The 25,025-nt window shown below is 48.8% G+C and overlaps 1 protein-coding gene across 4 annotated transcripts in view; it reads left to right on the top strand.

Annotated features, from left to right (window-relative positions):
- Window positions 1–25,025, top strand: part of SH2B2 (SH2B adaptor protein 2) — a 107,816-nt gene that overhangs the window by 37,127 nt on the left and 45,664 nt on the right. For 2 of the 4 annotated variants that reach the window (XM_053275065.1, XM_053275069.1), the window contains one exon: window positions 23,411–24,286. In XM_053275065.1, coding sequence (XP_053131040.1) covers window positions 23,411–24,286 — 876 coding nt within the window. Of the gene's footprint in view, window positions 1–2,113; window positions 2,276–2,492; window positions 2,555–23,410; window positions 24,287–25,025 lie in introns of those variants that run through there. The other 2 variants (XM_053275067.1, XM_053275068.1) reach the window with 2 other exon arrangements.

Raw genomic sequence — 25,025 nt, 5'->3', positions numbered from 1 at the left:
TAATAATTTACAGTGAATAGATCTATTTTAATGATGGTGATGTATGGATTGGATCTTTTCCGTCTTCCATGTGTCTCCAGAAAGGTTCCCATCCTGCCCAATATAATAGGTCTTGCTTTTCTTGCATTGGTTGTGAAGGCATTTCATCCATAGTCATTAGGGACCACACTTTCATTCGGTAGTCTCTGATGGGTATGTGACCTCTGCTTTTCCATCTAGATGCAAAGTCCATGAAGGAGAAAGTGCCATTGTGTTCAACCAGACCTTTTTATTCCTCTCTCCCCTCATAACGAGTCATCTAATGAAACTGACTGGCAGTTGATTAGGAAGGAAAGAGGGAAGTATTTCTTCACAAACCCAAAGTTAACTTTTTGAATTAGGCTGCTGAGCAATGGCCAGAAGCTTAGATGGCTCCCAAAGACGATTAGACAAATTAATTGAGGGGAGAGGAGGTCTGTCCATGGCAGTCATGATGGTTCGGTGGAAATTCCATAGCTGAGGCAGTCTACCTCTGAATACTAGTTGTTGTTGTGGGGGGGGGTAGAGAGAAGAACTGGCCTTGTGATAGTGAACATGACCCTTTGCTCAGTAACACCCTGGTTTGCATTTGGACGGGTAACTAAATGTATGCATGCATTTACAATTGTGTGTAAGAGACCCCCCTCGATATGTCTTCAGACCTAGCCGCCCCCAGTATATTTTATTCATTCATTCATTCATTCATTCATTCAATTTCTATACTGCCCTTCCAAAAATGGCTCAGGGCGGTTTACACAGAGAAATAATAAATAAATAAGATGGATCCCTGTCCCCGAAGGGCTCACAATCTAAAAAGAAACATAAGATAGACACCAGCAACAGTCACTGGAGGTACGGTGCTGGGGTTGGATAGGGTCAGTTACTTTCCCCCTGCTAAAGAAAGAGAATCACCACGTTAAAAGGTGCCTCTTTGCCAAGTTAGCAGGGTATATCATCAGACCTAGCTTGGCCAAAGAACATGCCTGCAAAGATATCTGTCTGCTTTGCAACATTTCACTTGCCCGCCTCACTTCCTCTTCATAATCAAGGGCAGTGGATCAGGTTTCTTGGACTTGTCGGTGGAGATGCAGCCTGGAATCATCAGAAATGACAATCAATAGGAAATGGAAATATTGGCAGCTCAAAGGAGGAGGAGGGTCAAAAGTCGGGGTTGATTAAAGAAGAGAGGTCGGTGCGAGTCTGACTCTTGAACTGAAAAGGGAAGGAACTTTTTACATGTACAGAGCGAGCATGTTTTTAAGTATAACCACGCATGCCAGGGCTGGCTCTGGCTCTTAATTTAGGAAGAAAACCTTAATTACATGCTGAAATCCGCTGTGTGTTCTCTACCATAGGAACATCAGAAGCTGCCTTCTACTGTGTCAGACCCTTGGTCCATCTGGCTCAGTACTGTCTACACTAACCGGCAGCAGCTCTCCAAGGTTTCAGGCAGGAGTCCCTTACCTGGAGATGCTGCCAGGGATCACCTTCTGCCTGCAGATGCTCTCACACTGAACAATGGCCCCATCCCCTAAGGCGGGGGGATATCTTACAACGCTCACATGCGTCCGCCCATCCAAATGAAAACCAAGCAAGGCCGTGCTTAACATAGGAGACAATTCGCGCCTGCTCCCACCCAGACTAGCTTTCTCTCTCCCTCTGCCATCCGCTTCCTCTTCCATCGCACTGCAAATCTCGGCTGGCGGCGTCGGCTGGCGGCCTTAAGGGAAGCCGGGACGAACAGCACTCTGCACATGCTCAGATCCACTATATCCCGGCCCCCCATCAGCACGCCTCTTGCCTCTGGGGCAGCAGGGGGACTGCCTTTGTCTCCTTGGGACGTGCCCTCTGCACGTACCCAAGAAGGGGCGCTTTTGTCCTGGGTCAGCGGCTGGCCCTGTTTTGCTTTCTGTGTGCGCGCTGCGTTTGCCTCTTTCGAAACCCGACACCGGCCGGGCTGCTTCCTCCTCCCCTGACCCCTCGCCTCCCTTCTCCTGTCTCTCCCCCCCCACCCCCGCCTACCACCGCCTGCTGCCTGGCCCTTTAAGTCCTTTTGCGCCGAGCGAGGAGCGAGTGGGAGGAGACGGGAGGCGGAGGCTGGCGCGCGCTGCGCTTGGCTTGCGGTGCAGGGGGCCTGCGCCGCCCCGCCCTCCCCTCGCCCTCATTCAGACTAAAGGCCGCCGCGGGGCGAGGAGCGAGCCCGGCGGAGGCTCATCAGCGGAGCGGATCCAGTCCTCCTCCATCCTCTCCAGCTCCGGTAAGCGCTGCGCACTCGCCATGCCCTCTCCGGGCCGGATTGCCCTCTCCAGGGCCCCCCAGAAGCCGCCTCTGCCCCCTTTCTGCTTCCCAGACCCTGCTTTCCCCGGGGGTGGGGGCGCGGCGGAGTAGCAGTAGCTATTTTGAGCAAGGCACCCTCCCCTCGCCCCAAGCTCTTCTTCCTTCGCACTGCTTGATTTTGCTCCTTTCCCGAAGGGATCGCGTCTCTCGGCGTTGGAGGTTCTGCAGACACGTGTGCTTTGTAACGGGGTTGGCGGTGGTATGTTTAAATGGGGCTGCTTGCAGACGCAGATCTCTTCCTATCCCCCCTCCCAGCCCCTTTCCTTTTCCCCCCGGCTTGGTTGAGATTTGTGGCTTTGAAGATAATCTGGGGTGTGCATCCCTTGTGCCGATGGGACGCACACACAAGTGTCTTTTCTTTTCTGCTTGCAGAATCCCCCCACCCTTAGGAGAGTGAGTTGGTGCTAGTGTGCATTTTTGCACACGTGTGTGAGGGAGCTATTTAGGGACAAATATCCCCCCCCCGCATTCCCACGTGCCTTTCTGTTTGTAATCTATTGGTGCCGCCTTCTCTCTCTGGAGTATCGCACTCAGCAAGCGGGTGTGTGTGTGTAAAAGAGGGAAAGGGATCCCTCGCTCCCCGGTTCACACGTACTTAGCTAGAGCACTGCTTGAACCCACAGGTGACTTTCCTGAAAGCCTCTCCTGTGAAACCCACCAATCTTTCAGGAAGCCGGTTGGTTCTCTTGTTTGACCTCTGAAGAAAGGTGCATGATTTCCCCCCTCGCCTTTGTTCTGTAAGTAGATTCTGGAAAGAGACCTCGGAAGATTGTTCTCATGACTAGTGGGGTGTGGAGAGAGGGATCCGGGTCTCAAAGGTGGTCACATTATTTTCCCAACCACGGAAATTGCCTCTGACCTGTATCTGTGATTCGTTGGTTTGCAGGTACTGTTTGCCCACATGCGTTTCATTGCTAGTCCTGGACCATAGTAATTTCATTCCATTCACTCTCCGGCATGTATTGTGTGAATCAGATGGTTGAGGTGGAGGTTGTCCTTTCCTCCCCACCCCTCTTGCCTGCCTTTTCATCAATGGTTTTTGCTTTTCTTCTTTATTCATGACTTCCAGGAGCAGATTTTTTTTGGCATGACCTGTCTGTGTGGATTTATGTCTCCAGATTTGAGGTAGGGAGGGAAACCCTTTTGCCTGATAACAACAGCGGTCCCTCCTCACAACCTCCCCACCGTCGGATGCACACCTTGCTGCATTATTTATTGGCTCGCAAAATGCCTGTCATTATGATGGGAGGGATATGCAGAGGCACTCTGTGTGTGTGTGTGTGGTGTACATCTCCATGCATGCAAAAATACTATATCCTCCTCCAGAAGCTGGTTCAAAGGTGGAGGGCACTGCTGAACGGCAGCCATTCATGTATTCATGTGTTCTGCTCAACACTTGTGAAATCTGTGGCAAGTGCACATGATTGCTGATCTGTATGCATGTGCGGTTTTTCACATTTTCTGCACTCCAAGCACGTATTGTGATACGTGCCACCGATACACAATGCTTCTGGGAGCCCTGGTCTGCATCGGTGTTCGCTCTAATTTTTTTTTTTCATCTGTGCGTGGAATGAGTTTTGTTCTGAGTGGTGGTATCAAGGCATTGTGTGCGCACATGCATTCAGAGCGGGGCCTTCCTGATCCAACCTGAGCGGGATCTAAAATTAACTGAGCGGACATCAGAAACTGTGAGCGCATACACACGCACCCGTTCGAGGGAACCTTGGTCTCCATGTTGAATTTTAAAATGGACAGTGGGGGGTGGGAGATTGCATACAGAGAGCCCCCTTGTGGAATGTTTGAAGAGCCATGAGCTGCATTTGGGAGCACCACTAGGAAAGGTAGACTGAACTTGCCCCTGGTCCCCCCATGGGCTGTGAAGAAGCGGGCTCCTTTTTGCATATCCCCTTTCAGAGCTCTTTCTCCTTGGTCTTGCCGCATACTGTGACGGATAAGTGGAAGCTGCCTTGAGTAAACACTGTGGAAAGGGGGTGGCTTGCACCATCCCCTCAGACCTCAAGGTTTTGTGTGTCCCTAGTGGCTTCCCACTTGTGGTCCTCCAGACGTCACCTGGGGATGATGAGAGTTGTAGCTCCGCGACATCTGGAGGACCGCAAGTGGAGAACCCCAGCCTTAGAGACCATCCTCTGGCGGGAGGGCGGGTCTTGTGATAGCAAGCGTGACGTCTCCCCTTTGCTAAGCAGGGTCTGCCCTGGTTTGCATTTGGATGGGAGACAACAGGTGTGAGCCCTGTAAGATATTCCCCTCAGGGGATGGGGCCGTTCTGGGGAGGGCAGCTGCCTGTTGGCATGCAGAAGGTCCCCAGTTCCTTCCCAGGCGTCTCCAAGAGAGGGCGGCGAGAGACTCCTGCCTGCAAGCTTGGAAAAGCCACTGCCAGTCTGTGCAGACAAAACTGAGCTAGGTGGACCAAGGGTCTGACTCGGCAGAAGGCAGCTTCCTTTGTTCCTGAACAATACCTCCAAGATCAGAGGCAGGATATTTCTGAATATCAGGTGCAAAATATCTGAATGAATAAATATTGGGTGCTCAGTATCTGAATATTGGGTGCAAAAGAGCAGCGTCCGTGAATCGAACCTGAGACTTTCTGCACGTGAAAGCAGAGGCTCTGCCACCGAGTTACAGCCCCCATTTAACACTGACATCCCATAACGGTTGGAGGCCCCATTCTGTCTAGCCCGCTTTGGTGTCCTCTGACTCAGGTGGCTCCTCAAGATATCCAGCATGCAGACCGGCGCTTAGGAAGAGCCCTGCTGGATCGTGCCCGAGGCCGATCTAGTCCAGCATCCTGTTTCCCGCAGTGGCCCACCTGATGCTCCAGGCAGCCACAAGCAGGGCACAGAGCCCAAAGCTGTTCCCGGCATCGGTGGGAGATGGCCTCTGGATGTGGAAATTCAGTTTCTAACTATTGTGGCTAACAGAAGAAGAACCCTACCATCTTGGGCCAAGGCATGTGCCGTTTAGCATCTTCCTTCCCAAAAGTGGCCACCTGGGTGCCTCTGGGACACCCACAAGCAGGAAAGGGAGGCATTTCTTTCCTTCTTCACCATGAGCCCCACCACCTGTTAAGATCATCCAGAGAGGTTCGCCTGTGGCTGCCGCCAACTCATCTGGCAGCTACTCGGGAACAGGCCTTCTCCGTTGCTGTCCCTGGACTTTGGAACGCACTCCCTGTTGAAATCGGAGCCTCCCCATCTCTGACAGCTTTTTCAAAGTCTCTTAATGAGGCATTTATTCACCCAGGCTTTTAATTAGGTTTCTAGTGTTAATCTTTTTAATATTGGGTTTAAAATGTTTTGAATGATTTTAATTGTTTAATTGATTTAGTTTGGATTTTAATTGTTTTGTTTTTGTTTTGTTTTTGTTTTGTTTTTGTTTTGTTGTAAATACAATAACAAATAAAAATGTCCCTTCTCCTGTCTCTAGAGGTAGCCTATAGCTACCCAGAGCACGATCTAAGTCAGGGCACACGATACAGCGAATGTGCTGGAGCTAAGCAGGGCAGGTTGTGGTCAGGGCCTGGATGGGAGACCCATGTATGCCACCTTTGGAGAGGGGGCTCAGTTTGGTGGTAGAGCATCCAGGTCCCGTGTTCAGTCCTCAGCAGCGTCTCCAGGTAGGGCTGGCAAAGACCTCTGTCTGAAACGTTGGAGAAGCTACTGCCAGTCCGTGTAGTCTTTATTGAGCTAGATGGGCCAGTGGTTTACACCAGGGCTGCTCAACCTGGGCCTACAATTCCCATAATCCATGGCTATTGGCCCCTGTGGCAGGGAATTATGGGAGTTATAGTTCAAAAACAGCTGGGGTGGGCCTAAATTGAGCAGGCCTGCGAGTCTGGTCTAAGGCAGCTTCTTATGTTTCTTATATAACCATTGTGGTTAGCAGACATCTTGTTTGTTTGTTTTCACACTTGCATCCCGCTCTCCCTCCAAGGAGCTCAGAGTGGTGTGAATGGTTATTTTAATCCTCACAACAGCCCTGTGAGGTAAGTTAGGCTAAGAGAGAGATGTCTGGCCCCAAGTCACCCAGTGAGTTTCATGGTTGAAGGGGGATTCGAACTCGGGTCTTCCCGGTCCTAGCCCAACACTCTAACCACCATAGACATGTCCTCCACGAACTGGCCTAATCCCCCTTGAAAGCCCTCTAAGCCAGGCGTTCTCAAACTTGGGTCCTCAGATGTTGGTCAGACTATAACTCCCATGATCCCTGGCCATAGCAGCCAGGCCTGGGGTCACTGTACCCTCTAACAGGGATTCCCAGATGTTGTTCACTACAACTCCCAGCATCCCCCACTGCAATGGCCTTTGGCTGGGGATTCTGGGAGTTGTAGTCAACAACATCTGGGAATATGTTAGAGGGAACACTGCTGGGGATTTTGGGAGTTGTAGTCAACATCTGGGGACCCTGGTTTGAGAACCCCCAATCTAAGCTAATCAGATCTTTCTCTTCCCTGTTGCTGGTGCCACTGCCAGATAGGTTCGGATGGAGAGGGGCACGTCGCCATAAACTTGGACTTATCAGCGATGCACCATTGGTTATAGGAGTTGTAGTAGTCAACAGAGTCTGGGAATCCCTGTTAGAGGGAACACTGGCACTGACTGGCAGCAGCTCTCCAGGCTGGAGAGACCTGACTTGAGGGGGTAGTAAGCCCACACATCCTCCACATTGGGTGCCCTGAGAAGGATCCAGGAGAGGTGGAGGCCTGGGGCACACGGTGCGAACCTCGCTCTCTCTGCTGGCGCAAGATCTCTGACGAAGCCTCCAGCTTCTCTTCTCCGGATAGCCGGCGGGAAATGAACTATAGTTATTTATTTGTTGTCAGGTATTTATACTGCCTTTCATTATAAAACAATCTCGAGGCAGTTTATAAAGCATTTAAAACAATATAAAACAGTCCTATAAGGGCCGTCTTATGTGCCCCGTTCGAGACCTAGAGGCCAGTTGTACCCATTCATGGCCGGCGGCCCTGCCAGATACCTGGTCAGATGTTCTATACAGTTGACTGCGGACCGAAACCCTTTTGGCTTGGCAGCTGATTAGGTAGGTCGCCCGAGTTTGGGGTTTTTTTTGCAGCTGGTTGGGAACCTGTCCCAGCTCTGCCCGGCAGGGTAGAAGTCTGATCTTCGTTGGCAGCCTCTTGGCTGGATTTTGCATAGCTGCTTATGAAAGGGACAGTGTAGTGCCCAGCAACTCCAGATAGCAGAACAGCCTTTGAGGTCAAAGCCAGAGCAGAGGGATGATGGGAACTCCCTTGCCAGGGGAAGCTGCTGTCGCACATGATACTCGGAGAAGGTTATGGCCGTTCGCATAGCGTTGGGGGAAGAGACAGGCTACTGGAGATCTTCAAGATCTCCGAAGTGTCTTGTTCAATTTGCTTTCTTTAAAGCTGTGGGCAGCATGTGTTTAAAGAACCAAAAATCTCTCGGCACTCTGTATGGAATTGGATTTCCCAGCTCAGATGACGTTGGCAGAATTACCTCAGTACAACACACAGTCTGGTTGGGGATCCCCACAATTTCCTTGAAACTGCAGTGCTTTGTGTGGTGGACATTAAGGGTTTGGGGATTTGAGGACTGCCTTCTCCCGTTGATGCCTTCCCATATGCTCAGGTCTCTCTCTGAGCCCTTGCTTGGGGCGTTTGCGGTTGGAAGTGTCATGGACATTGGCTCGTGAGCAGAGCCTTTTTAGTGGTGGCACCAAATCTGTGGAACAGCCTCCCTACAGAAGCCCAATACGCCCCCGCTACACAACAGTCTCTTTGGCCTTATGTGGCAAACCCTTCCTGTATTTGACCAAAGACAACCAACGGGTCTGTGTCTGCCAGGAGTTGACATCGATGGCACGCTATACCTTTACCCTTTCCTTTTTCGTTGTGCCTTGCGGGAAGACTGAAGCTTAGCTGGGACTTAATGGCAGCTGTTTGGATTTGGGAAATTGGTTGGCGTTTGTTGGGAGTGAGTTGCCCGTTCCTTTTGATATTGTACCCAAAGGTTTTGACCGTTAAGCCTGAAAATTGAAAGTCTTTATACCAGGCTAGTAATTGGTATGCCACGTACTTAGTACTACCGATGTACGATGTTTCAGCTTTCTGGGTGATGTGGCAATGCTTAATCATTTGGGTCAGGGGTTCATTTTGTGACCTCCATTTGTCCAGAGAAGCTTACAGATTGCCCCATTTTTGGATGTCATGTCTGTTTGCTGTAAAACGAGTGTATTGACGGCAGGATCACCGAATGGTGCAGCGGGAAATGACTTGACTAGCAAGCCAGAGGTTGCCGGTTTGAATCTCCGCTGGTATGAAACACCTCTATTGGGCAGCAGCGATATTGGAAGATGCTGAAAGGCATCATCTCCTACTGCATGGGAGGAGGCAATGGTCAACCCCTCCTGTATTCTACCAAAGAGAACCACAGGGTTCTGTGGGCGCCAGGAGTCGACACTGACTCAATGGCACACTTTACCTTTATCCTTTAAGTAACAACTCTAGGCTCTGCCTAGGAAAAGCCCTGCTCTAGGAGTGTTCAGTCCTACCAGAGAGCAGTACAGAGCTCTGTTAATAAACCCCTTAAGTTACCAACAGCTGCGTGGTACGGAGGAGCACACGATTTAACGGGCAATGCAGCATGTACTGAATTCCAGATTTCTAGATCAAGTGGAAGCATTTCAGTGTCAATACCTCTGTGCGTTTGTAAGGTCTTAGTGTCTTGTAACGTAGATCATTAATAGGGACCTAGGAAGCTGTCTTATACCAAGTCAGACCCTTGGTCCATTCAGCTCCATCATACTGACTGGCAACAGCTCTCCAAGGTATCTAAAGATGCTCTCACACTGAGCTGCAGCCCCATCCCTTAAGGGGAATATTTTACAGCAGCCAGCACTCGCATGGAGTTGCCCGTCAAAATGCAAACCAGGGCAGACCCTGCTTAGCAAAGGAGACAATTAATGCGTGCTTCCACAAGACCGTCGTGGTGCAGCGGGGAAGCAGCTTGCCAAGGGTGAAAGAGGCTGAGAGTTCGAATCCCTGCCAGTGTGCTTCCCTGACAGTGCCTGGTGTGTGTGTGTGTGTGTGTGTGTGTGTGTGTGTGTGTGTGTATTTGTAGTCACTTATACCTAAAGGCGCAGCGGGAAGTGACTTGACTAGCAAGCCAGAGGTTGCCGGTTCAATACATCCTGCTGGGATGTATCCCAGACTATGGGAAAGACCTATATCGGGTAGCAGCGATATAGGAAGATGCTGAAAGGCATCACCTCCTACTGTGCGGGAGGAGGCAATGGTCAACCCCTCCTGCATTCTACCCAAGTCTGTGGGCGCCAGGAGTCGATACTGACTCGACAGCACACTTTACCTTTTATATCGGGCAGCAGCGCTATAGGAAGGTGCTGGAGGCGGAGGCTTCCTTTAGTGACAATGGCAAAGGTATAACCTCATACTGTGCGGGAGGAAGGCAATGGTAAACCACTCCTGTATTCTTCCAAGAAAACCACATGACTCTGAGGTCTCCAGGAGTCGACACCAACGCGGCGGCACAATCTTTCTTTTCTTTACCACAAGACTGCTTTTCCACCCCTAATATAATAAAACCTTTTAAAAAAAAAGGATGGGAGGAAGGTTCCTTGCCCCAAGGAGCTTACAGTCTAGGAAAACTTAAATGTTGTCTAAAAATGCCTGTGCGTCACTGACACACGGTGGTATTGAAGCTGTGAAGGTACTCTCTCTCCCAACCACCCCCGCCGCCCCCATCATCTAGAAACCTTTTGCATACCAGCTTACTTCTGGCTTCCAGCTTGCCGGGGCGGGGACGCAAATGGCTCTCGGCCGTCTGTGGCGAGGCTACGCTCGCTTAGTCCACAGCTGGACAAATTCCTAATAGGGCAGCTGATAAAGAATCTGAGAAGGTTTTATGGCTTCTCCGGACAAATGTTTTCTAAGCCTTGAATGACAGACGGAGCCTTCAGCCAGTCTGGGCAGGAAATCAAGGTTTCCATTTAGTGGGCCGGCTGGTTCGAGGGAGGTGGTGTTGGCTGTTCAGTGGGAAGGCATAATGCCACTATTTAGTCGGTCTTAAAAGATAAACAACCCAGGAGCTGCGTGACCGGCTTGAACAGAGACGGCCAGTCTGATGGGCTATTTATATTGCATCCTATAGATCTCCATTAGACACAATAAAAAGGATCTGTTCCCATCACAGGGACTCGTGGCATGGAGATGGGGAAGAAGCATTTATCCAGTGGTTCCCCCCCCCTTAAATTGTGATCCTGAACAAGCCTACTTGGGAGTAGCAATAGCAATAGCAATAGCACTTACATTTATATACCGCTCTATAGCCGGAGCTCTCTAAGCGGTTTACAATGATTTAGCATATTGCCCCCAACATTCTGGGTACTCATTTTACCGACCTCGGAAGGATGGAAGGCTGAGTCAACCTTGAGCCCCTGGTCAGGATTGAACTTGTAACCTTCTGGTTACAGGGCAGCAGTTTTACCACTGCGCCACCAGGGGAGTAAAGTCCACCATGATCAGTGGGGCTTAATGCTGAGTAAATGTGTTTTGTCATGGTGATGGATAAATTGGTAGCAATGTACATGGCACTTTGTGGTAGTGCTCAAATGAGAAAGCATGCTTGGTACAATCATGGGGTGTGGTAGAGGTGTCTTCGTAGAAGAGGCATTCCCTCCAACGTGAGAGAGGAGGAGGAATGCCTCTTCTAGGGTGACTCGTTTCGACAACTGGCACTGCATGACGACACCTGTGTGTATCACAGCAGGCATCTTCTTAGAACAGGGCTGCACAGCTTGTTGGACTGCAACTTGCGTCATCCCCAGCCATGGTGCCCAATAGTCAGGGATGATGGGAGTTTTAGCTGGGGGGCTGGAGTTGTGCAGCCCTGTCTTAGAAGAAGCATTCCCTTCCATGTGAGAGCAGCAGTGTTCCCTCTAACAGGGATTCTCAGATGTTGTTGATGACAACTCACATAATCCCCCGCCGAAGGCCATTGCTGCTGGGGATGCTGGGAGTTGTAGTCAACAACATCTAGAAAAACCTGTTAGAGAGAACAGTGGAGAGAGGAGGGGCATGCTACCTCAGAAAATGTATTTTCATTATTTATTTATTTTACATTTATAAACCACCCTATCCAGAGGCTCTGGGCGGTGTACCACAACTTTAAAAAGACATAAAAACACACAATTCAAAACACAGTGCTAAACACACTGCACAATTAAAACCAATTAAAATACTTTTTAAAAACAACAAAGTATGTCAGCTTTTAGAAATGCGGGGGATAGAGAGAGACAGAGAGACGCCTCATGAATCACGAACACTTCTTTTGGATGGGAACACAAAAAGCTGCCCTATACTGAGTCAGACCATTGGTCCATCTAGCTCAGAATTGTCAACCCAGACTGGCAGCAGCTCTCCAAGGTTTCAGGCAGAAGTCTTCCCCGGCCCAGCCTGGAGATGCTGTCACGGCCTGAACCTGGGACCTTATGCATGCAAGCAGGCAGGTACTCTTTCACTGAGCTATGGCCCTATCTCTTAGGAAGCTGCCATCTGAGTCAGACACTTGGTCCATCTAGCTCAGTATTGTCTACACTGACTGGCAGCGGCTCTTCCAAGATTTCAAGCAGGAGTCTCTCCCTGTCCGACCTGGAGATGCTGCCAGGGATTGAACCTGGGACCTTCTGAATGCAGGCGTGTGGATGCTCTTCCACTGATCTACGGTTTCCTCCCAGCCTATGCCAAGGTAAAGTGTGCCGTGTGGCGCCCACAGAGCCTTGGGGTTTTCTTTGGTAGGAGGGGTTGACCATTGCCTCCTCCTTCACAGTATGAGATGATGCTGAGGAAAGGGCTGAAGAAAAGGGCTGAGGACTGAGGAAAGCCCTGAGTAGAGATGAGGAAAATTCCTGCCTGGAGAGCCACTGCCAGTCAGTGCAGGTGGTACTGAGCTCGATGGTCTGACTCGGTCTCAGGCCGCTTCCTGTGTCCTGCTTGATGCCAGACAGAGAAGTGACTGTTTACCTGGCTGGGAACAGACTTTGGATAGTGGTGTGAAAAGGCGAGTGCTGCAGACTTATGGGGAAGGCCCTGAGATCCATGGAAATGGGGTCATTCTGCCAGGCCTTCCTTCAGCAGAAGATACTTGTCCAAAAAAGAACCCCCCTCCTCTGTCTGCTTCCCCCTTTTCCCAACCCTTTCTTCCCTTCTGCTTTTGTTTTGTTTTTTACTTGGTGGATGAGGCAACGGGCGTCTAGGAGATGTTTTTGAGGGGGAACTGTTTGGATTGGGAGCCCCTTAGGGTGGGACGGCCCGCCCTTGATGTAGTTAGTCCATGAGGCCACTGGGGTGGCTGGTACCCGCTGGGGGCGCGGATGCTCATGAGGCTTTTTGACAAGGATTTTCTACACCCTGTGAGATGGAAAAGAGGTGATGGCATTGTAAGGCTTTCAGGATGTTCTCATTCGGGTTGCCACATGCTGTCTTTCCAAATGTAGGTGCCTGATTTATATATTATGTAAATAGGCTTGAAAGTCCAGTGGTTGATCAAAAGAGTGACTGCACGTTTTGCTCCGTAACATTTTTTTAAAAAATGAAAGCTGAAATCCGTGCGAATCTGGGTGGGCTAAGCAGTCCAGGCTGAGATGCTTGAAATCCGGGTGAGACCCAAAGTTCCCGGGGGCATGGCAACTCTAGTTCTCATGCTTTGATTGTCCTGACCATCCGGCCTCCTGCAGCCAAATTTAAAATGGTGTTTTTGTAAATCATGTAAAAGTTCTAAAAGCACAAAGATTGCTATAAAATCTTATCAATGTCATCCGAGGGTTAGAAATAAAAATTGGCAGCTATGTCCTCCCCTCCCCGAGACCAGCTTTCTTTCTTTTCATGAAAGTGGTCAAATCTTGATTTTTCAGGACTCTACTTCATGGGAGGGGCTTGATTCTTCTCCCCACCAGCACTCCTGGACTGTTAACCGATGCTGTCTTCCAATGTCTGCATCTGATTTCATCAAAGGACGAGTCGCTTTCAACTCTTCCCATGAAATGGCACAGTCCCAATTGTTGCCTGGACAGAAGGCTCGACAGAGCATCCAAACCCCTTTTTCTTGTTTCAACCAAGGCTTCTTTTCACCCACTTCTCTCTCCATTTCCAACCCTCTCTCCCAGTTTGAGTCCTCAAAGGGCTTTTGAACGGCTGACAGCCCAGTCGTCATGAAAAGAGTTGGTTGCTCTGTGCTGCACTGTGATGAGAATTTCCTCCTCTTTTGCACACCAAGGAGCAGCTGTCTCCCACTCTCCCTGCCGCCTCCCTCTCCATCTCAGCTTGGATCTTGATCCCGTCAGCTCCTATCGGCTTTGCAGCAGGCTTGGCCAGTAGTGACTGTCTCTTCAGCACTGCCTCTCCTTGGTAGAACGGAGAAATGAAGTTTCTCCCTACTCATCTCCACCCCTCCTGGATGTGAGTGATGGAAACAGACAGATGAGTTTCTGAAAGGCTAATGGAATTTGCTGTGTTGGCAGGGAGCAAAGCTTCTCTAAGGCTGGAGACCGAAAAGAATAATTAATATTCATCATCCCCACTGTTAGGACCCTGGTGCTTAATCAATCAGTTGGATTAAACTTGACTAAAAGGGATCTCCCCATTTAATTGGGCAGCAGAGTTTTAATTAAGGAATTTACCTGTTTAACTGCAAGCACTTCTAAAAGCTGCAGCTGGCAAGCAGATCTTGGAAGAGGCATCCTCCTCTCACAGAGAATGCCTCTTCTGAGCTTCTTGCCGCAGTGATTTGTTGAGAAGTAAGCAATGCCTCTTGCTTAAGAATTACTCTGTTTATTTTCACATGCAAATGTAATCAGTTACTTCTCAATCATTGAGCTACATTTAACACTCCCTAAAATATCTTGCCATTGCGCTGGTGACAGTTTATGTGTAAGACTCGGACTGTCTAAAGATCTGGCATTGTATTAATTTATATTGCTTTACTCCTGCTTAACTAAGCAAAAAGACACCTTTTTAAAGTGGTGATTCTCTTATATTTAGCAGGGGGAGAGCAACTGGCCCTATCCAACCCCAGCACAGCATCCCTCCAGTGGCTGTTGCCGGTGTCTACCTTAAGCTTCTTTGTAGATTGTGAACCCTTTGGGGGTACAGGGGGCCAACTGATTTATGTATTATTTATTTTTCTACGTAAACTGCTTTGAGAACTTTAGTTGAAGAGTGGTATATAAATAGTCATAGTCGTAGATGGATGTCAGAGACCCCATTTCATTATCCGCGGTATTAACAATAGGCAATTTCCACCTATTTGTGGTTCCTGGGCCACTGGAGGTGACTTATGGTGTCACTTCTGGTGGCATATCCTGTCCGGAGGCAGTGTGGAGCCAGTTTTTGGGTAGTGTTTAAAAAAACAAAAAAACCAGCAAAAATCAGCAAAAAACGCAGCTGATTTGGAGGATGTTGGCGGGATTGCTGGAGAGCTGGAAAGTAAGGTACTGTGCTGTACTACATTTATTATTATTATTATTATTAAGTCTATACCGCCCTTCCAATAATGGCTCAGGGCGGTTTACACAGAGGGATAATTTCTGCTTCCCTCCTGCGTTTCTTGTGATTTTTGGCCAAAGGGGAAAAAAAAGTGTAGGAACTGAACTCCCAGATTCCCATAGTAGGTCTGCTCAACTTCGGCCCCCCAGCTGTCTTTGGATTACAACTCCCATAATCCCTGGCTATTGGCTACTGTGGCTGGGGATTATGGGAGTTGTAGTCCAAAAACAGCTGGAGGCAGGGGCAAGGTTGAGCAGGCATGCCATAGAGTTGAGGTTTCATTCTTCGTGGTTTCCATATTCGTGATTGTAGTTCTCCCGCTGGAGGGAGAGAAAGGGAAATAAACGCTGAAAAGACAGGGTGAGCACTCGCTTGGCTTTGGAGCCCGAGCGGTGAGGCGTGCACGGGGTGTTACTGGAGGGGCTGCCACTCCTCAAATTTTGCCGCGTAGGCAGATGCTGCCTCTGCCTCTGCCTTAATCCGCCATTGATCAGCGGTCCTCCCTTGCTGCCCGCCAGCCTTGGTGCGCGACGCTACGTCTGCTTTGAATTTTGAAATCAAACCTCCCTAGCTACTCTAAGGAAGCGGCCTTATACCCTTGGTCCATCTAGTTCAAGATTGTGTACACTGACTGGCAGCAGTGTCTCCAAGGTTTCAGGCAGGAGTCTTTCCCAAGCCTCCCTGCAGATGCTGCCAGAAATGGAACCTGGGACCTTCTGCGTGCAAGCAGATAGTCTTTTACTAAGATACAGCCCCATCCCTTAATGGGATTATTTTACAGTATTCACATGTAGCCACCTATCCAAATGCAAACCAAGGCAGACTCTGCTTAGCAAGAGGGACAATTCCTACTCGCTTCTGCAAGACCAGCTCTCCTCCCCAGAGTGACCAGGGTGTACAGGTACTCGTGGCCTTGGCTTTAGGAAATTAATAATAAAAAGAATATTTGGCACCAGCATTAGCTTGCAATCGAGAAAAGTGACCTATTTAAATTTGCAAAGCACTCGTTCTGAAGCAAGAAGCCTAACTTATTTTCTTAAGTGATGCATGCGTGTGTTGTAGCAGCAGCATATTTGGAGAGGCATCATCTTTTTTTTCCCCTGAAGGGAAAAGGAAGAATGCCTCTTTTTGGATGAAGCATGCATGTGTAATGTGTACTATGTAAACTGGTTTGGGAACCTTTGTTGAAAAGTGGTATATAAATATTTAGGAACATAGGAAACTGCCATATACTGAGTCAGACCATTGGTCTATCTAGCTCAGTATTGTCTTCACAGACTGGCAGCGGCTTCTCCAAGGTTGCAGGCAGGAATCTCTCTCAGCCCTATCTTGGAGATGCTGCCAAGGAGGGAACTTGGAACCTTCTGCTCTTCCCAGAGCGGCTCCATCCCCTGAGGGGAATATCTTGCAGTGCTCACACATCAACTCTCCCATCCAGATGCAACCAGGGCAGACCCTGCTTAGCTATGGGGAAAAGTCATGCTTGCTACCACAAGACCAGCTCTCCTCTTTGTTGCGTTCGTATTTGTAGATATCATCTCAGAAGAGGTATTCAATCTTGTCTAAGACAGAACAAAGAATGCTTCATCTAAGTTGGTGCCCGACTTATATAAACGTGTCGTGGCAGGTATAGATTCAGAAGAGGCATTCCCTCTTGTGTGAAAGAAAAGGAGGATACCTCTTCTAAGATCATGCTTGCCCATATGTGGTCTTTAGAACTATTTGTATTTTACACACTCACTTACTGTGTGGACCCTTGACCCTTTTAGTACATTAAAAGCTTTCTGAAATCCATGATGATCTAACCACTTAATTGATTAAATGTTGCCTCACCAGTTAAAATGCATCTGGAAGTTTCCTAGCTCAGTTGAGGCATTTATAAGGGTTTCCCCTCACCTTTTGAACTATTATTTGGTGTTCCTTTCTGCCACTCCAGGGTCAGGCAGAGGTGCTTGGGGCTTTGAATAGGTATCTGTCAAGCAGATACCCATGTGATATCTGAAGTGTGGGGAGTAGTCAGGGATGGAAAGATGGTCCACGTATTATCCGGGAGGAAGAACAGCTCTCTGTGGGTTTGTGACCCGGTCAGCTCGCCCTGTCTTGTCTGGTGGAGAATCAGTCTGACAACGGAGAGTTCAGCTGTCAGTCTGGTTTATTTTCAGAAGTGGAAGAAAAAATGATCAGAGTGGAAGGGGGAGAGATGGTAGCGGTATCGGGGGTGAAGGGAAGGGCAGATCAGGTTCTTATGGATACATTGATGGAGAGGTATTATACAATGGCTACTAGCCATGGAACCTCCATGATCAGAGGCAGTATATCTCAGCACACTAGATGGTGGGAATAAACAGTCTGCGGGGTTGTTGCTCTGTCTGTGTACAGTGGCAGTGTACCTCTGAATACCAGATGTCGTTGAGGGACCTTTCAAGGGCTTCTGAGCAGTCCCGGAAACACCATTTAAAAAACCTTGATGGGGCTGAATTATTGTCAACTGGCAGCACCCCTGGAATGCGATGAAATCCAAATGCCCAACGGATTCCCCATCTGTGGCTGCATCCTGGGAAAGTGTATTTTAACACGATTCCTGCAGGGAGGCTTGGCTCTGCTTTACAAAGCTGCCTAGATGCCTCTGGGCAAGCTGTCAGAAGACCTCCACATCTGTATGACGGAGCCAGATAGGAGGTGCAGAGAGACCCCTTCCCTGGGCACAGCTCTTGCTGGCGCCAGCAAAACCGTCACTGCGGCTCTGAATCCCACCGTTCCGCTGGACCTCTTTGCAGCTCCTTCCTCCTCCTGCACCCTCCAGCCTCGGCTTCTGTCCTGTGGGCTCTCGTGCCTGGGTTGTGTGAGTTTTCTGCCCTGTCAGCTTGAAAGGTTATCCCTGGTCAGAGCAGAAGCCCTTTTCCAATGCTGACACTGGGCATCTTTGCTGTTACACTAGCAAGGTTTCTGGAGGTCTTTATGCAGGGACCCTGAGAGGACGCTTGAAAGAATTTTTTCATTTTAACACTCGAGTTTCACACTGGAATGGGGTGGAGGGGGTCAGAGTGCACAGCCCAACCCACAGATGTCAGGGTGGATTATTATTGCCCTAGGCTAGAGCATAAAGTGGTGAGCCTAGAATTCCTGGACCATACATGCAGGAGAATGAGATGCTTGGAACAGTCTGCGCCATTTCGGCCTGTAGGTTGGGCAACACATTAACAAACAAACAAACAAACAAACAAAAATCCTCTCCTTCTAAAAATTCACTTCACCTAGAAAACCTGATTTAGAAGCTAGGCTAGATTCATTTTCCCCAATATACTAGTTTTATTAATTTCATGAAGTTCCAACCATTCCAAAGTGATACCTCCCACCTGCAGTCTGAGGCTGGTATAGTCTGCTCTGCTACCTCGGAAACTCTTGAGCAGATTCCCAGAGTTTGGCGACTCTAGCGTCCCTTTTTTGGTCCTGTTCTAGTTGAATTCCGTCAGGATGTCCCGATTTCGGAATGCCGCCACAGAATTCTGCACCCGTGGGAGTAGAAATGAAGGATTGTGATTGCGAGCTCTTTGGGGGGCAAAAACCTGGCTCCTGGAGCTTATAAAACTCGGAAATGTACCGTGTGCTTTGATGATGCTGCATAGATGCCAAGCAATGTGTGCCTTATGAGTCCAGGAATTGATCCTGGCCATGCACAGAGAATCTCACCTCTGTACATGAGGTATAAACAAGCAGTTTGCAGACCCCAGGCTTGGGATTAAAGAACAGAATGCATGTGAGCAGATGCTTAGCCAAGGAATTTGTCCGCCCCAGAACTGAGCTCACAGTCCTTTCACATGGAAATCTAATTCTGGTTCTGCCCAAGCTTTCTTCACTTCAACAGTGTAATTTAGAAGAGAGATTTTGTCACGGTGACTGTTGTTAAACCATAGGGCAGTTCACTTGGGCCAGGAAGAGTCTTGGGAACTGGGCACCCTCATGATTTTTGATTGCATGTTAGATAAAAATAAGGCCGAGAGAGGGATCCTGATCATCAGTCAAGCCCCAGCTGGGTAGGATGATTTTCCCTGGGGAGGGAATCTGGGTAAGGCGCACGTCCTGCGCAGCTGGAGCTTGACTGGTGATCAAGCTGCCCACCATGACCTTATTCTTATCTAACACACAATTGAAAATTGGGAGCGTGCCCAGTTCCCGAATTAGGATAGGAGGCTTCTCCTACCCTAATGATGATTGTATGAACTGCCTAGTGGCTAGTCAGAAAGCCTGGGTGATCTACTGCAAAATCCTCCCGAGATCTACTAGGAAAGGGGTTCCCAACCTGTGGTACTCTAGATGTTGCTTAGGGATGTGCAAAAATCTCAGCCGAATCGATTTGAATTCGACTGGAATCTGCTTGCATAGAATGGGATTTGTCTGAATCGATTTGGATTAACCTGAACTTGAATTGAATTCATTCGAATTTGATTTGAGTTCTGGCAAATTCAAATCGATTCGAATGAATCCCATTCTGTGCAAGCAGATTTTAGTTGAATTAATTTGAATTTTTTGCACATCCTTTATGTTGCTGAACTATAACCTAGTACCATCTTCCTCAGCCAGAATAAATTGTAGCTGGGGATGATGGGAGTTGTAGTTCAGCAACACCTGGAGTGGCACAGGTGGGGAACCCTGTCCTAGGAGTTCCACTTCACCTTCTGTCCACCTTGGGTATACAGTAATCCCTTCTTGGATACCTTCCCTAGTACCAGACTTGTGAGTAGGGGAACCCACTTCTCAGCTAGGCCTTGAATAACTGACACAGTACTAATGTGAATTTTGTGTGCTATGCATTATTTATCCATGTCACATCTTGGAATACTCAAGAGGCCTTTCTAATGAAATCTTTTATTGGCAAGGACGGCTGAATGCTCGAAACGGTCTGCCCTCTTTTATTAAGCCTGTGGAACTAAAAAGGCACTATTAAAAAAAAATCACTAAAAGATGTTGGTGTTATCAGTTTGTCTTGCTGTGGTGACTGGGCACTGCATTGCCCTCTTATCAGTTGGTAACCATCAGTGTGTGTTTCATTGCAACACAGTGGTTTCGTGAAAGTATATACACTGCAGCAGATCCTTGTATAAATCATGGCAATTAGTTAAAACTCCTCTCACCCCAATAAAACCACGAACCCATACAAAGAACAAGCACCGTAAACAATACATAAAAACTCAGTCCATTGAATCAGTGAGTTTGTGCTTCTGCTAGCTTTCCAGATGAGGGAGCTGCTCTGTTACTAGTCTGTAGCGCCGCTGCTGCAGATGGACAGAGAATGGTATTGCAGCTTCTAGCACATCGGGAGTCCGGTGATTAAAAGGGACCAATAGGATCCCACCTGTCCTAATACAGGGGATGGGGCCATAGCTCACTTGTAGAGCATCAGGTTTGCATGCAGATGGTCCCAAGTTCAATCCCTGGTATCTCCAAGTAGGGTTGGGAAAGACTCCTGCCTGAGAGCTTGTCAATCAAAACTCTGCCAATCAATGTGGACAATAGATACCGCCCAGAGATGTAAGTTTGGGGCGGTATAAAAATATGTCAGATAAATAAATAAATATTGACAGAAATATGACAGATAAATATCTACCTATTTATTTATTTATTTATTTATTTGTCATATTTTTAAACTGCCTGATATGTAAATCTCTAGGTGGTGTACAAATCCCAACATTAAAAATTACAGTTTAAAATACACAAAACATGATAGAAACAATATAAAACTAATTATTAAAATTCTAATTAAAAGCTTGTGAGAACGGGAGAGTCTTGAGGGTCTTCCTGAAAACAAACAGAGAAGAAGATGCTCTTATTTCAGCAGGGAGCATATTCCAAAGCCCTGGGATACTGAGCTAGATGAGCCAATTGTCTGATTCTGTAGCAGGCAATCAGTGATTAACTGCATGAGAGATTCTCTAGATTGAGAACACTGCACAAAACAGCTACCCTTTGTAGGAGGAGATTTTTCTTCCCTTTTTCTTCCCTTTTAATTTGTCATATTTATATCCTGCCAGATAGGCAGTGTACATAATCAAAGTTAAAACACTTTCAGAATAAAACCATTAAAAAGTTTAAAATTAGTTTAAATTAAACGCCTGAGAAAACAGGTGTTGTCTTAAAGGTCAAGGTAAAATGTGCCTCCGAGTCATTGTCGACTCCTGGCACCCACAGAGCTGTGCGGTTTTCCTTTGGTAGAATCCAGGAGGGGTTGACCATTGCCTCCTCCCGCGCAGTATGAGATGATGCCTTTCAGCATCTTCTGATATCGCTGCTGCACGATATAGTACCATCGGGGATTTGAACTGGCAACCTTCTGCTTGTTAGTCAAGCATTTCCCCACTGCGCCACTGTGTGTCTTAAGGATCTTTTCAAAAGCAGTCTGAGATGGAGCAGCTCTTACTTTGACAGGGAGTGCATTCCAAAGCCCTGGGGCAGCCCTGAGTTGCCAGCAGACCAGCCGGTGGCAACCATACCTGGGCCTCCCCAGATGATCTAATAGGCATCAGGGTTCATGACAATAGAGGCACTCTCTTAAGTACCCTGGACCTAAGCCGTTTAGGGTTTTATAGGCACTTTGTATTTCGTATTTTGAAGTTCCCAGCACTTTGTATTTCGCTTGGAAGCATCGGCAGCCAGTGCAGTTCTTTAAAAATTGGTGTTACGTGGACCCTTCGGGTTGTCCCAGAGACCAACCTGACTGCCTCATTCTGTTCCAGTTGTAGTTTCTGGACGATGTACAAAAGCAGCCCCAAGTAGAGTGCATGTAAGTAGTCAAGCCTGGAGGTTACCAGCATATGTACTATGTTTTGAGGTCATTTACCTGTTCTTGTGGCAGCAAGCTTGGATTGTCCACTCTGCTAAGCAGGGTCTGCCCTGGTTTGCATTTGGATGGGTGACTACATGTGGCTGCTGTCTGCTACAAGATCCTCCTTAGCCATAGCTCAGTGGAAGAGCAGTTGCATGCTTGCATGCAGAAAGCTCCAGGATCAGTCCCGGGCAGCATCTCCAGGTAAGAGTGGGAGAGACTCCTGTCTCCTGCCTGCAACCTTGAAGAAAGCTGTTGCTAGTCAGTGTAGACAATACTGAGCTAGATGGGCCAGTGGCCTGACTCAGAAGGCAGCTTCTTGTGTTCCTAACGGTCTCATCAGTGCCGCTCTCTGCGACAGTGTTATAATGGTCGCAGCAGGTAGGATTGCCGTGGGTGCGGCAGCCTTTCTGCTTGCCATTTTCCAAGCCCTGTGGTTGCTGGGGTGGTTTGGAAAGTTTGCAGACCTTTTGTAGAAGCCCTTGGTCCCTCTTCCCCATCTTGCCCCACCCTTTACTCTTGATGTGCCCTTTTTGCTGCTTGTAAATGAGGAAGCCCTGAGGTACCACCAGACTCACAGAAGTGCCGGAGACTTGTGGTTTACTGGGACTCATTTCCTTTCTGAGTAACATGGTGGGTGGCATTCGAAACTGCTGAGCAGCAAAAGAGGACTTGGTTTTGGGAAGCCGGCTGTCGGGTCACACCCCGAGGCCTGCTCAGAGTCATTTATTTATTTATTTATTTGAAACATTTACTATACCGCCCACTATGAAGACTGGGCGCTGCACAAAAGCATGCAAACAAGGCGACATTAAAGATTACATTCTAAATTAAAAACTAAAGTAACGTAACGAAAAACAAAAACAAATAGATAAACTACAGGGCAAAAGCCTGGCGAAAAAGGAAAGTCTTCAATAGAGATTTGAAGATCAGTTAAGGAAGGGGCTAAATGAATCTGGAGGGGAAGAGAGTTCCAAAGAAGTGGGGCAGCAACCGAAAAGGCCCTTTCACGGGTCCGAGAGCCCCGAACCTCTCGGAAATCGGGGACCGACAAGAGGGCCATCTGAGATTATCTAACCGGACAGGATGTAACTGGATGGGAGAAGCGGGTCTGTAGAACGCGTTTGTTGCTCTTAAAATCTCGTGTCTTTCAGCCACCTGGGCTTCCAAAGGGCATCCAAGCCGTAACAAAGCATTTGGGGTTTCTCTGTGTGTTTTGTCGCTGAGGCCTTCAAACTGATCCGATCCGGCTACCCTCTTCTCCGACAAAGTGGTTCTAGCCCATTAGCGGCGCCCGCAAACCGCCTCCTCTTTCTGGAGTCTCTCCAGCCTAGCTGACTTGACTCACCTCCTAAGGAGAGCAGGATTGGCAACACTGGTTTAATTTAATTTAACTTGTTAAAAAGCAAGGTCGCAGTGGCCCGGTCAGCCTGGAGCATCTTCAGAAGTCTGAGAGTCAGGTGGGATGATAGGCTGGCTTTCGGTGGTGGTGGTGGTGGGGATCCCTCTCCTTCCAAATGATTTGCTTGTGTGCCACATCGGAACAGATAAGTGGTCCTTAGGAGCATAGGATGCTGCCTTTTACTGAGTCAGACCTTTGGCCCATTTTGTCATCCAGGTAAGTGACTGGCTGAGATGTGGAATTGCCCCTCACTGTTTCTCTCTTGCCCTTTCGGCAGTTTGCCGGTAGGTGGAATGGAGCAGTCATGAATGGTGACGCCTTCTGCCAAGAACCTCCCTCCCAGCTTCCCGACTGGAGGGAATTCTGTGAGCTCCACGCACAGGCCGCCGCGGTGGACTTTGCCCAGAAGTTCTGCCAGTTCCTGAAGGAGAACCCTCACTACGACACCCCCGGGGCGGAGACATCCTTCTCGCATCATTTCGTGGCCAAATTCTTGGACACCTTCAGCAGGGTCTTCGTCTCCGACTCCCCCACCAAATACAACATTGTGCCGTTCGTCGGGCTGCAAAACTGCCACATGCCCTACGGCCAGGATCTCTTGCCGCGGAAAGAGCAGACCTCGTCGGAGTCTCTGGACAGCATGAACCATCCGGTGCCCTCGGGCAGGTACCTGAGCCAATCGCAGCAGGTCCAGGCACGAAAAGTCTCCTCCTACGGCCAGTCCCGGAGCTCGGAGGATGTCTCTGTCCATGCCACCTCAAAGCCGAAATTCAAGAAGGGCTTCTCCCTGAGGAACATGAGCTTGTGTGTGGTGGACAGCATGAAGGAGATGTGGAACAGGAGGTCCTCTCCAGAGCCAGGCACGGACGCCCTGCAGGGCAGGCGGTCTGACAGGGAATACTGTCCCCCCGGGATCAAGGAGCCGCACAGTGATTCCAGGGAGAAATGGACTCACAAGCTCCGTCTTTCGAAGGGCCAGTCTTCCAAAGCGGAGCTGCTGAACATTCAGAGAGAAGGCACCCTCCGCTACATGGTCGCCGATGATACAAACTGTGTGGGCAGCTCTCAGTGGCAAAAATGCCGCCTGTTGCTGCGGAAGGCGGTGAAGATGGAGGGGGAACGGTTCCTCCTGGAGTTCTACGTTCCTCCAAAGGTAAGGTTCTCCGTATCTAAAATTCTCCCCTTGTGCGTTGAGAGCTGGTCTTGTGGTAGCAAGCATGACATCCCCTAAGATAAGCAGGGTCAGCCCTGGTTGCATATGAATGGGAGACTAGAAGTGTGAGCTCTGTAAGATATTTCCCTCAGGGGATGGAGCCGCTCTGTGAAGAGCAGAAGGTTCCAAGTTCCCTCCCTGGCAGCATCTCCAAGATAGGGCTGAGAGAGTCTCCTGCCTGCAACCTTGGAGGAGCCACTGCCAGTCTGTGAAGACAATACTGAGCTAGATAGACCAATGGTCTGACTCAGTATATGGCAGCTTCCTATGTTCCTATGTTCTGCTGGTTTTTCATTAGGTGCTTTGTACTGGGCAACACCAATTTCTTTGTAGCTTTAGAGGAACCAAGTGTCTAAATCGGGAGTAGGCAACCTCCCCACTCCAACTGTCGGTGAATTACAACTCCCGTCTTCCCCAGCTGCAATAATTGGCAGCTTCCTCTTGGCGAGCTGAAAAGTTAATGAGAGTTGGATCGATGCTGGCTGTCCCCAGCTGCTTTGTAATGTCTCTACTCCGGATGTCAGCCGTGTCCAAAAATAGCCCAGGGTAGACCTGAGCGGTGTCGAGTCTTACGAGATAATTAGCCTTTTTGTTTTTCTCAAGCCGCAGGGAAAAGAGGATGGCTGAAAGATGGCTCACAACCAGGGGGGTTGGTGGTGAACCTGGGCACAGGAACCCC

This window comes from Hemicordylus capensis, chromosome 12 (genome assembly GCF_027244095.1).
Source record: "Hemicordylus capensis ecotype Gifberg chromosome 12, rHemCap1.1.pri, whole genome shotgun sequence".
NCBI classification, from domain to species: Eukaryota; Metazoa; Chordata; class Lepidosauria; order Squamata; family Cordylidae; genus Hemicordylus; species Hemicordylus capensis.
The sequence above is the reverse complement of the archived record's forward strand: the minus strand, read 5'-3'. Positions and strand labels throughout refer to the sequence as shown.